The sequence below is a fragment of the Phragmites australis genome, chromosome 8, assembly GCF_958298935.1.
Source record: "Phragmites australis chromosome 8, lpPhrAust1.1, whole genome shotgun sequence".
Classification (NCBI taxonomy): Eukaryota; Viridiplantae; Streptophyta; class Magnoliopsida; order Poales; family Poaceae; genus Phragmites; species Phragmites australis.
In genome coordinates this window covers 3,172,132-3,183,483 of record NC_084928.1, presented here as the reverse complement: position 1 = coordinate 3,183,483, position 11,352 = coordinate 3,172,132, and the positions used below count along the sequence as shown (strand labels likewise).

The following is an 11,352-nucleotide window of genomic DNA, read 5'->3' as shown; positions in this document are numbered from 1 at the left end:
ACAGTACCAATGTATCTAGTGATAGAAATTATTTCGTAAAAGAAGATCGAGAAGGAGAAGTACGTAGGTTGGTAATTCATTGTCTGATCGAATGCTATCAGCCTATCATCTCATGTGACGTTTAGAATGTTTAATTTGCGTCGGTTGTATATATTTTGTTCAGAGTCCATGACAAACAAGTTGTGTATATGCATGCATGCCTCAACGACGAAGCGTACGTTTGGATTGCAGAATCCATCGTTCACATGTATTAGAAACTCTTTTAATCTCTCAGTTGAATGAGCTGGATCTGGCCGGGGTCAGATTGTAGAGCACGGATTTCTGATTTGTCGTGAGAATTTTTGTAACCTCTCGCCAGGATTCGATCAACTCGAGTCAATTTCTACACGATCCCACGATCACCACACTATGCGGCTGTACAATAACTAATCGCCCCCGTGATCCAAGTGAGTAAAACTGGAGCCAATAATCTCAAGCCCCCCTGCCGTGATCCAGGGCTAGCTGAGGCCTCGCGCACGGTCGACGCATGCACCCCGGACAACGGAAGAGCCAAGCGCGGCAGGCACCAAGGCCAAGCCAGCGTTGTCGATCGGCACTGGCCAGCGGACGCACCGGCCGCAACGACCCGAAGATGCCGAGCCGCGGGGCGGGGCGGTACCGGACGAAACGAGCCGGCGGCCCGGCAGGAAGCGGCCAACGCGACGGACAGGCCGTGGTGGGAACGGCGCACGCTGTTGCCACGCTCGCTGTCCCGGGCAACTCGCACGGCCGTGAGTCTAGTCTATTACGTATATTAAAGGATAAGGATCGGAGATCAACAGGTTAAGGTACTGTAGCTATTGTTTACATAAGTTTTATGTATACGTACGCATATATAAGTATATACATACATGTATATATATATACGTACACATATATATATATAATATAATTTTTGTTTTCAGAAATTCTAGAAAAATGTTAAAATAAATATTAGTTATATTGATAAATTGGCTGAAATAATCTAAAATGCAAAGAAAATATCTAAAACTCAAAAAAAAAATGAAACAAATTTTGTTAGGTTTATATTACCGTCATCTACATGTTAAAATTATGTACATGCATGAAAGTACTACTATTTTTCTTATAATTAAATGAATATGTTAAATATAGATATAAGATGTCCAAAATTAGTTAATCCGATTTTTTCAGCCTTCATTTATCATTCTATGTGCAACAAAAAACAGGAGTGACGTAACCTTAGTTGTGTGTTTCTGAAAAAAAAAAAGAGCTGATGACGCGCCAGCGAAGCTAGTGACGGCCGGTTCGGGAAAACGGACGAATTGAAGCTCGACTGACCTGGCCCGGGCCAGTTGCCAAAACCGACGGCGCCTGACGTGACCATATTCTAATTCTATGTGACCGGTACTGCCACGGCCAGCATCTGGGGAGCGATGAACGTGTGTGGTTGATTATTCGTGTATCTTTAAGGAGCGTGCAGGATGGTTGGAATTTTGCTTATGATGGAATGCGAAGTGCATGTTAGTTATATTTTTTTGCGCCACAGTTTGCGACGGATCCATCACAATTTCGCAACGAGAATCCATCCTTTAGCGAGCTTGATGGGTTGAATTATATATCGGTCGCTTCGTTCTTGGATCCTGGTTTTCAGGTTAGCGAAAACGCACGAAGTAGCCATTAACCACATACGGCGATTAAACAAACCTCTTTTTTCCTCTCTTTCGAGTCTGAACGGACGCGCCAACCTGCGAGCGATGATTACTCCAGATCCATGAGCCGCGGCGAGGTTCTGGATTTCACTGGAATCACAGGCGATGATAGACGAAGACGAACCGCTTTCACCGCCGGAACCGGGCTGCGGTTTGTTATAGTTCCGCAGCGCTGGGGGCGTCCATGGGCCGATGGGTACAGGTCCGCAGCAGCTTGGGCAGTTTGTCACGGGCAAGGCCGCGTCGGCCGAGGCCCTCATCATGCTCCGTGCCGAACGCGCGCGCGCGCGCGCCCAACCCGTGGCCCGATGGTACGAGATGAAACCCGCACGGATCGGCGGTAGAAGTGGCCCATCGGCATTTCGCAGCCCAGCGGGAGAGCATCCCCTCCACGCCGTGCGCTCGGCAGCCTCAGGGATCCGGTAAATATGTATAATTTTAAGAGAAACATGTTTATTTATTTATGTTTTAGTCTAATTCAATAGATGTTAATATATATAGGCTCTTGTATTCATTTATGCAGCACATATAGATCTATTTATTAATAGATACCATAAAATCACTTTTATATGAGTTATTACTCATAATCTTTATATTTATATATATATATATATATATATATAAATAGAAACTCAACTTAACTTATAAATATAACCAATCAAACAATTATCTTTTTAATAAATACAATTTCGACTTTCGCTTAGCATATAATGTAACTCTACTAAACTGTATAAAAAACCAAACGCATACGCTCGAATAAGGACGTAGAGTCGTAGATATTCTAATTTACTGTATGATGTTGACATATGTGCGGAGGATCCGCATCCATGAAGAATAGCTTGGTCACGTCGTGGACATCGACTTCGCATCCTATAAGTAAATTTTATAGGATTCAGTGTTATAAAAAATTATTTCTCATATGATGACACGTATAATGTATTCACTCTCTTCTTTAATTTAATTATTAAATTATAAAATAAAAAGATAAATAACATAGATAAAATTCATCACGTAGAATTTGCTTCAGCGTCTCAACCCCTTCTTCCTTTTCCAGAGCCTTTCCCATCCAAGCCGCGTGGTCCGAGCGATCGGCCCCGCTCTCGCCGGAGCGCTCCACCGCTTGACGTCAGTCCACCACCCCCGCGGCGCCGATGGAGTACGACTCCCGGGGCCGGTCGGGCTAGGGCTTCTACGGCGCGCCCCCCGGGGCCGCGGCCGGCGGCTCGCACCTCTACCCACGCGTCGGCCAGCCTTCCCACGGCAGTGGCACCGCCGCCGCGTCTCCGCGGGCCGCGCCCTACCACCACTCGTCCTCCGCTTCCGGCTCCTCGGCCCCCATCGTTACGCCGCTCGCTCCCACCTCGTCTACATCGAGTAATTCTCCCCCTTCCCCACTGATTATTGCTTGGCTGGTTGGCTCACGGTTGGATGGTTCCCTGGTTGGTGGACTGTTGGGTAGCGGAAAACTGCACGCGTAATACTTGATCGAATAGGGGACGTTAAATCGTTTATTCGGTTTACTTGGCTGGGTTTCGGTGGTTACTAGATAAGCAGATCGCTTTTTTGTTTGGGTTCTAATTGTAGGGATCGTGATGGGGGAACTGATAAATCCAGCTCTAAAACTGGCGTATTTGTTCAGCTATTAACTGTTTGCAAGCTGATGCAAGTTGGATAATACTCCAGGGCATGCTGGCAGTTGAGTATCAGTAATTCGAATGATCCGAGCTAAATTGAATTGAACTTTGAAACTGTCTTGCGGCAATGGAATAGGTTTGCCCAGGTGTTTTTGGTGCTGCTTAGTTGTGGACTAAAAACATGAATTGGTTATGCACAAATTAAGGTGCTATATGGACTTTTAGGTATCCATGTGCGTCTTTTACAAGTTTTATCTGTGTTTGCATTGTACTTCACTTTCCACTAACAACTGGCAAGGAATGCAACAACACCGGATGACAAATGCATACGAAATGGTTCAGTAATGTTGAGTGCGACAATGAAAATGTGTAAATGCATATTCCCTAATTTTTTTCTCAACATAGTTGAAGTTGTTAAGATGGTAAACTTGCCTAGGTTCATGGATGTAAATTTTGTAATTACTGAAGACAGCAAAATAGCTGGTAATGCTGATAAATGTTTTTATGCATTTATTTTATTGTTTCCATCATGCAAAAAATGAATAAACTGTTCACTAGTGTTTCCTGTTTTGCTTGTTATCAAGAACAGTTCATGTTCTAATAACATTATTTATTATTATACAGAAGTGGGCGTACAAATTGCGATAAAGCCTGAATACCGCATTACCCCTCCTGTGAGTAATTTAATTTTTTTATTCAGTTACTGTTTTGCTGTGTTCTCAAGAACTAATTTTCTCTACCAAAATTTCTATTCTAATAAATTACAAGTCCCACGGGACAATAATCTTTCCTCTAGATACAAGTTTTACTCCAGACTTCAGTCAAAATGAATTTTTGCCTAACTGTTAGACAAACATTGACATGTTATTTGTTAAGTTGTAAATTGATGAAAGTTTTCAACTGCTGTTCACTTTCCTTTGCTTGTGCAATGAAGAGTTGATGCATTGCAGCCCAACAACTGATATGTTTGTTAATAAATAATCCATTTTCATCTATTAGTTTTGGCTTCAATTAGGGTAGTTTTTGGCATGAAAATTTGCAGCAATGGATTGGTTCATCATTATTGATCCATTATGGGTCACCTTTATCTGTCCAGTTACCTTTGATCATCTTCCTGATCTTGTTAAGCACCATTGCAAATCTTAGTGTTTTATCCATTTCTCGATAGGCGATTACCCTTTTTGGTACCCCATGGTAGACGTAATAAGTGCAGCTTATCCGTGATGATTGGACAGCTTGGGATGAAAGTGTGTCTAAACAATAGAAGGAACTTATGTTTGTTGGTCATTCTGTTTCCAGTAACAACTTTGTCAATGGAACTATTGTGTAGCCCTTGCTTTTCATTGCTTTCATAATCATGGTTTAATAGTTCGTAGTCAAACGAGTTAAATGTAAGTGGATACAAGTCACACTATGTATAGGTTCCATCAAAGTTCATACTGTATTTGGGGACTGGCTAGTGTTTGTTCTGTTCCTACAGATGCATTTCAGCATTCTCCACACTTACATTCATATTGTATGGTTATTAAGGGTAACCCTGTTTGTTACATGGCATTTAGTACTTGCTATTCACGCTTCTCTCATTCACTCATTTTGTTCGGGGAATTTGTGATCTTCTAATTATAGTCATGTTTTCAGCCTCAAATGGCACCACATATGGTTGAAATTCCTCGTAGCACCTTCAACTTCAACTTTGAGTATGAGAGAAAGATTCTTGCTGAGGCAGAGAAGGAGAATCCCAACTGGAACAAATTTGTGGTAGAAAGACAGGCACCGCAGACGGTGCCACAGCAGGCAAGATACACAGCTCCAACTACTTCCGTCTTTCATGTATCAGTATATCATTAATCATTACACAGATACCATTAGCTATGTTACTTCAGGTTCTTATTGGAACGTCAAAAATTGGTTAGACTAGTTATTAGTTATTACTGTTGGCTTAATTCCAAGCTTTCCTTGTATAACTTAGACCCACCAGTATTTGATAAAATTTACTCTCCCACCCTTCTTCCCTCTCATTAATGTTGTTGACGGGCAGATTTGATATAATATAGGCACTAGTTTGAAAGAGTAGAAGAACTTCTGGATGTGCTTATTGCCGTTATTGGAGCAATAATAAATTTGATTTAACATAGGCTTTAGTTTGAAAGACTAGAAGAGCTTATGGACTTAATTATTGAAGCAATAATAAATTGATACTTTAAGCTTGCATCTGAACATTCAACCTGGTCTTGCCATTTCCGTGTGGAGTAATGATCTATGTGATTTTGGCACAGTTTGTACAAAACTATCGGTACTTTTATTCTGTTGTTCTTTCTTTTTTTGCCCTATTCTGCATGTTGCTGTTGCAAAAAAGTTTTCTTGTGCTTATTAGTGACATTTTGCTCCAAGTTTCTTTTGACCCAGACTTAGCCAATGTTTATAATGTTAACTTCTAGGAATGTTCTCATCTGTTAATAATGCCAAATGTGAGCTATTGTTAACCCCCAAACCTTATATTAGGCAGTTAAGGCCCTTTCCAACCCAATTCAGCTGATACACTGAGAATTAATACCATTACCTTGCTGTTTTATGTAGTTTACTCATGACAAAACTGTCACGTGCGATTATCTGCTATGATTTGTTTATAATCTGGCTTGGATATACTTTAAGATGTTCAAAACCTAGAACAACATACTGGCTGGTAACCTGATGGTCCTTGACCCCTTGATAAAACCCTTGTTCAAGAGTAACATGTTCTATTGCAATCCTACTTAATGTGTGAACTTGATTATCTCAGGAGACCATCACTTTTGTTAATCCAGTTAAGTTCTGTTCCTTTTGTGCTTGCTCATATATGTCCAACCTGTTGTCACCTAAGTGAAATCCTAGGATAGTACAGCCATTAGTTGAAACTTCTCTTCTCTGAGAGGCACTTTATGAAATTTAGATAGTACAACCTTGATTTCATTTTAGGTTCTGACCACCCTGACATCCTTTTCACATGATGAGTAGTGCTAGTGCATACCAGCCACAACTGTTTATAACAAATTCTGTTGATCGATAACTGCCACTGCTTTTTTTCCTTTTGCAGGCTAGATCAGCATCTTCAGGGGATCCAGTTGTGGACAAGTATGTTGCGATGGGGCTTGGACGTGAAGCTGTCTCATTTGCTGTGTTGAATTATGGAGATAATCCAGTGAAGGCATGCTCTTCCCCCTTATTGTATTTTCTTAATACTTCTTCCAGCATCATCAATCAATTAAAAAACTGTGTGCTGATAACTGAAGTTTGTTTAACGTCAATAGTATAGCTCTGTATATCTTATCACTATTCAGATGCAGGCAATAACATCCACCTATTCATATTTCTTGCACTAATCCCTTTTCCAAGACTATGACTGCCTTCATGTCCTCTTAATGAAAGACAAAGGAAGTGCCACTTCCGCTTCATAAAAGTGTCTCATGAACCATTGAAATATATTATGAGCAGATTTTCAAATTTCAATCATCTCTATTCATTTTGTCTGTTGGGATTTTATGTTACTCTCCCATTGTTCATGATTATCAACTACACTCACCACTACTGCTCTCATAAATTATAATTGGCTATTAGATTTTTTAGAACTAGAAATGCTTGACATGTTTTCGGAGGGTTCGGGATTTTTCACTGAAGCAATAGAGCAAATTTCAATAGCAATTTTTGCAAAAGAGTTATTTGCTGTTTGCTAATTTCAATAGCAATTATAATTTAGTCTGTAGGAACGAGAGAAGAAATGCATGCCAAATGCCAATTATAATTTTGCTGTTTGTTAATTGTACAAAACTGGGTAAAAGGTAAACGAAATAATCTGACATGTAAAACAGTTTAGCTGAGATAATCCCTGGTAGGCATTATGCATTATGTCTATTTTCATTTGTTGTTGCATGCTCGTCAAACTGACAAGTATGAACCTTGTCATCTGCTCAGGTAGAGGAGTTCGTGAAATCCTACAACATTCTCCACGAGATGGGCTTCACGTCCCAGAACGTTCCCGAGCTGCTGGCGATCCACGACAACGATCCTGACAGAGTTATCCAACGCCTGCTTTCCTCGCCATCCTGATCCCAGAACAAGACGCCTTACATATGTATACCCCCATGTACAGCCTCATCCTATGCTGGCAACCATCATGCATGCCACATGTGATGGAGTCCCGAGTGTTTGTACTTCGATCTACGTGTTATCTGCTAGTAGCAAGTAGCGTGAACCGATGAACACGATTGTACGGTTGTATCGCATGGCCCGTTTGGTGATTTTTGCACCGATTTCTTTCACATCTGCGTCTTCTTTCAGCGTATGTATTACATCTTTGCCGTCAGCGTCTGAATCTTTGCTTGCGGCGACACAGGAGCGCTGCTGCATGGCGGCAGCCAAACTCTTCTGGCGTCCTCTGTCATGAACGGCTCGAGGATAACGATTGGTTGCTCTCATCTCATGGGTAGTGGGATCAACGACAAGCACGTACTAGGATACATCTCTCATGACGGCAGTACTGCCTTGTCCTGGCGCAGCAGCGGCAGGCTGCCTGTCCCATGCAATGCTGGTGCAGGCCAGCTCCGACGCATCGCTATCTATTGATCTCAAAATATTTTTTCGCACGAAAAAGAAAACGAAAACGGAAACGAAAACGGGGACAAATTTCCAGCTCAACACCACGAACTCTCTCCCCCTGTGTATAAACGTGGCATGTCGCGCCCTTTCCCATACCACATCACCAAGGTAAGCTCGCACGTCAATTCGCTCTCCACGATGAAGATCATACGGCTGCTCCTCCTCGTGTGCTGCCTCTGCCCGGCGGCGCGCGCCGGGTCGTGCAAGTTCCCGGCCGTGTTCAACTTCGGCGACTCCAACTCCGACACCGGCGGCTTCTGGGCCGCGTTCCCGGCGCAGCAGGCGCCGTTCGGCATGACCTACTTCCACAGGCCGGCCGGCCGCGCATCCGACGGCCGCCTCGTCATCGACTTCGTAGGCACGCACCTACACATTGCACATTTCTTCACGTCTTCTTCGTGAGGTTCTGACGAGATGCTCTGTTCTTTGATAACAGTTCAAGCGTTGGGGCTACCGCTGCTGAGCCCCTACCTGCAGTCCATCGGGTCCGATTACCGGCACGGCGCCAACTTCGCGACGCTGGCGTCGACGGCGCTGCTGCCCAAGACGTCGGTGTTCGTCACCGGGACCAGCCCCTTCTCCCTCGGCATCCAGCTCAACCAGATGAAGGAGTTCAGGAACAGGGTGATAAGCTCCAATGGCAACAATGGTATACTACAATACTGAACACTCTTTCTTTCAATCAAGCTGCCGAATATTACAGAAAAGTGAGAAAACAAGCTCTGAACTTCTGACGCAAAGGGACAGAGAAGCAAATAAGCAATAGATAGCAACAGGTTCAGATCTACGCATGTGTCGGCTGGAGATGGGACAGGACCTTTGCAATAGATTGATGATTTTGTTTTTTGTATTAGATATTAATGATTTTCATATTCATATGTACTCCGATAGACTTAGCATTAGCAGTGCTGAATCGAATGACTTAATAAACAATGAATAGTGGTTTTTTTAGGGAAAGTAAATAGTTGTTGTTAAAGAAGATATGACTGAGTGCTTGCCTCATTGCTTTGCAGGCCAACTTCCTCCCCTTGATGTCTTTGGCAATGCTCTTTATACAATAGACATTGGCCAAAATGATTTCACCTCAAACCTAGGATCACTCGGTGTCGAAACAGTCAAGCAAAGTCTCCCTTCAGTTGTCAACCAAATATCCTGGACAATACAGGTAAGTACTAGAAATAGCAGTTAGCTTAAAATGATAAAAATAATCGGAGAATTAGTTAACTCCATGGTTTATGCTACTTATTTCATTCATCGCAGGACTTGTATAACATCGGAGCTCGCAACTTCATGGTGTTTAACATGGCGCCAATTGGATGCTACCTAGCATTCCTCACGGAGCTTCCGCATAGCAGCAATGACTTGGATGAATTTGGATGCATGAAAACTTACAACAGCGGAGTAGTCTACTTCAATGAATTGCTCAACAGCAGCTTGGCTGAGGTCAGGAAGAAGCTGCAGGATGCGTCGATCGTGTATGTTGACAAACATTCCGTGACGCTTGACCTGTTCCAACATCCAAATGCTCATGGTAAGTTCTCTGAATTTTTTTGCAGCATCGTATTAGGAACTGACTAAATTTGATTCATATTCATATCCAACACCACAACTGACTGATCTGGTGACGATTTCAGGGCTGAAGTATGGGAATAAGGCTTGCTGCGGATATGGCGGCGGCGCTTACAATTTCAACCAAGATGTTTACTGCGGGAACAGCAAGGTCGTGAACAATCAAACTGTAAGCGCGACAGCTTGTGGAGATCCGCAAAACTACTTGAGCTGGGACGGAATCCATGCCACCGAAGCGGCAAACAAGATCATAGCATCTGCAGTGATCAGTGGCTCCTATTCGTATCCTGCTTTCAATCTTTCGAAGCTTTGCAGCCCATAGGCTGATCACAGCATCGTTTAGTAAGACTCACAGCATTGGTCAAACCATAGTAGGCTGTATCACAGATCATTCTCTTAGCGGAAGATGTTCAAAATAGAACATATCTTAAGAAATAGAGGTTTGATCTCCAAATCTTAGAATAATAATAAACGCAGTCAAGTCGCTATCTCCTTTGTATTGCATCAATACAGCAATAGCATCAACACATAACAAGAAGCTGATAACGAAACATCTCGCTCTGCTAGAACAGAGCGAGAAGAGCCTAAACACCTCTAGTAGTAGTAGCAGCAGAAATCAAGCATGACAAGCAGCGGGTGGCGGCCTACGCGCGCTCCCCGCGGATGCGGCGCGCAAGCTGGATGTCCTTGGGCATGATGGTGACGCGCTTGGCGTGGATGGCGCAGAGGTTGGTGTCCTCGAAGAGGCCCACGAGGTAGGCCTCCGCGGCCTCCTGCAGCGCGGCGACCGCCGAGGACTGGAACCGCAGGTCCGTCTTGAAGTCCTGCGCGATCTCGCGGACGAGGCGCTGGAAGGGGAGCTTGCGGATGAGCAGCTCCGTGCTCTTCTGGTACTTGCGGATCTCCCGGAGCGCGACGGTGCCGGGGCGGAAGCGGTGCGGCTTCTTCACGCCGCCGGTCGCCGGGGCCGACTTGCGCGCCGCCTTGGTGGCCAGCTGCTTCCGCGGCGCCTTGCCTCCGGTGGACTTGCGGGCCGTCTGCTTCGTGCGGGCCATCGCAGGTGGGTTGGGCGCGGAAGGGGACGGCGATCGCCGATCTGGGAGATGACGAGTGGGGCGCGTGAATTTTTGGGAATTTGATGTGGTGGTGCCGTGGTGGCGAGGATTGGGTGGGTTTAAGTAGCGGTGGGATTTGGGTAGTTGGCGCGCGGCTTGAAAATTTTGCGCGAAAATTTGGGAGGTTTGAAGGGACGGGGGCCATCGGGTGCTTCGAACGATTTTGGTGGCGGGAGGAACTGTTTCACGGGCAGCCGTTGGATTCGCGAGATTGGACAGTGGGGATGTCTGCTGCAGGGTTTGCCACGGATCGTGATCCGCGTGTGTATTTTTGTATTCGGAAATAAAAAATTGTAAAACTAGATGTTGGTTTGAAAAATTATAAAAATAGAAAATTACAAAAATTACAGAAAGGTATCGCTTTTTCAAGTTTTAAAAGGTAAAGATGTCACCTTTCTAACCAACAATAACTTAAAAAAGATAATACATTATATTGCTTTCAAAATTAAAAAAACAGTGTCGACTTTCCAATGGCCACACTTTTGAAAGATAAAAGATGTCATCTTCTAACCGGCGACAATAACCTATTTTTATAATTTCTTTCAAGCGAACATTTAGTTTTGCAATTTTTTAATTTTCGAAATATAAAAATAAAAGGCTCTCTGGTCGCTTCGCTTGGTTGGGCAATCGTGGGCCGTGCTCTCTCTTGGGTCCACCTGCTGATGGAATCCGTCCCACGCGTGCAGCCCAGGT

General features: G+C 43.9%; 3 protein-coding genes across 3 annotated transcripts; 2 read left to right on the top strand and 1 right to left on the bottom strand.

Moving 5' to 3' along the window:
- The first annotated feature begins 2,702 nt into the window (after positions 1–2,702).
- Positions 2,703–7,638, top strand: LOC133926289 (uncharacterized). Its single transcript, XM_062372142.1, has 5 exons — positions 2,703–3,083; positions 3,968–4,017; positions 4,982–5,137; positions 6,417–6,527; positions 7,292–7,638. The coding sequence occupies exons 3-5, from the start codon at positions 4,988–4,990 to the stop codon at positions 7,424–7,426; spliced, it is 396 nt and encodes a 131-aa protein (XP_062228126.1). The 5' UTR covers positions 2,703–3,083; positions 3,968–4,017; positions 4,982–4,987; the 3' UTR covers positions 7,427–7,638.
- A 123-nt stretch (positions 7,639–7,761) lies between these two features.
- Positions 7,762–9,911, top strand: LOC133926291 (GDSL esterase/lipase At4g01130). Its single transcript, XM_062372144.1, has 5 exons — positions 7,762–8,333; positions 8,412–8,624; positions 8,989–9,140; positions 9,236–9,506; positions 9,610–9,911. The coding sequence occupies exons 1-5, from the start codon at positions 8,051–8,053 to the stop codon at positions 9,864–9,866; spliced, it is 1,176 nt and encodes a 391-aa protein (XP_062228128.1). The 5' UTR covers positions 7,762–8,050; the 3' UTR covers positions 9,867–9,911.
- Positions 9,912–10,012: 101 nt separating this feature from the next.
- Positions 10,013–10,712, bottom strand: LOC133926290 (histone H3.2). Its single transcript, XM_062372143.1, has one exon. It carries the CDS (start codon positions 10,597–10,599, stop codon positions 10,189–10,191), a length of 411 nt encoding a protein of 136 aa, XP_062228127.1. The 5' UTR covers positions 10,600–10,712; the 3' UTR covers positions 10,013–10,188.
- Between the last annotated feature and the right edge of the window lie 640 nt (positions 10,713–11,352).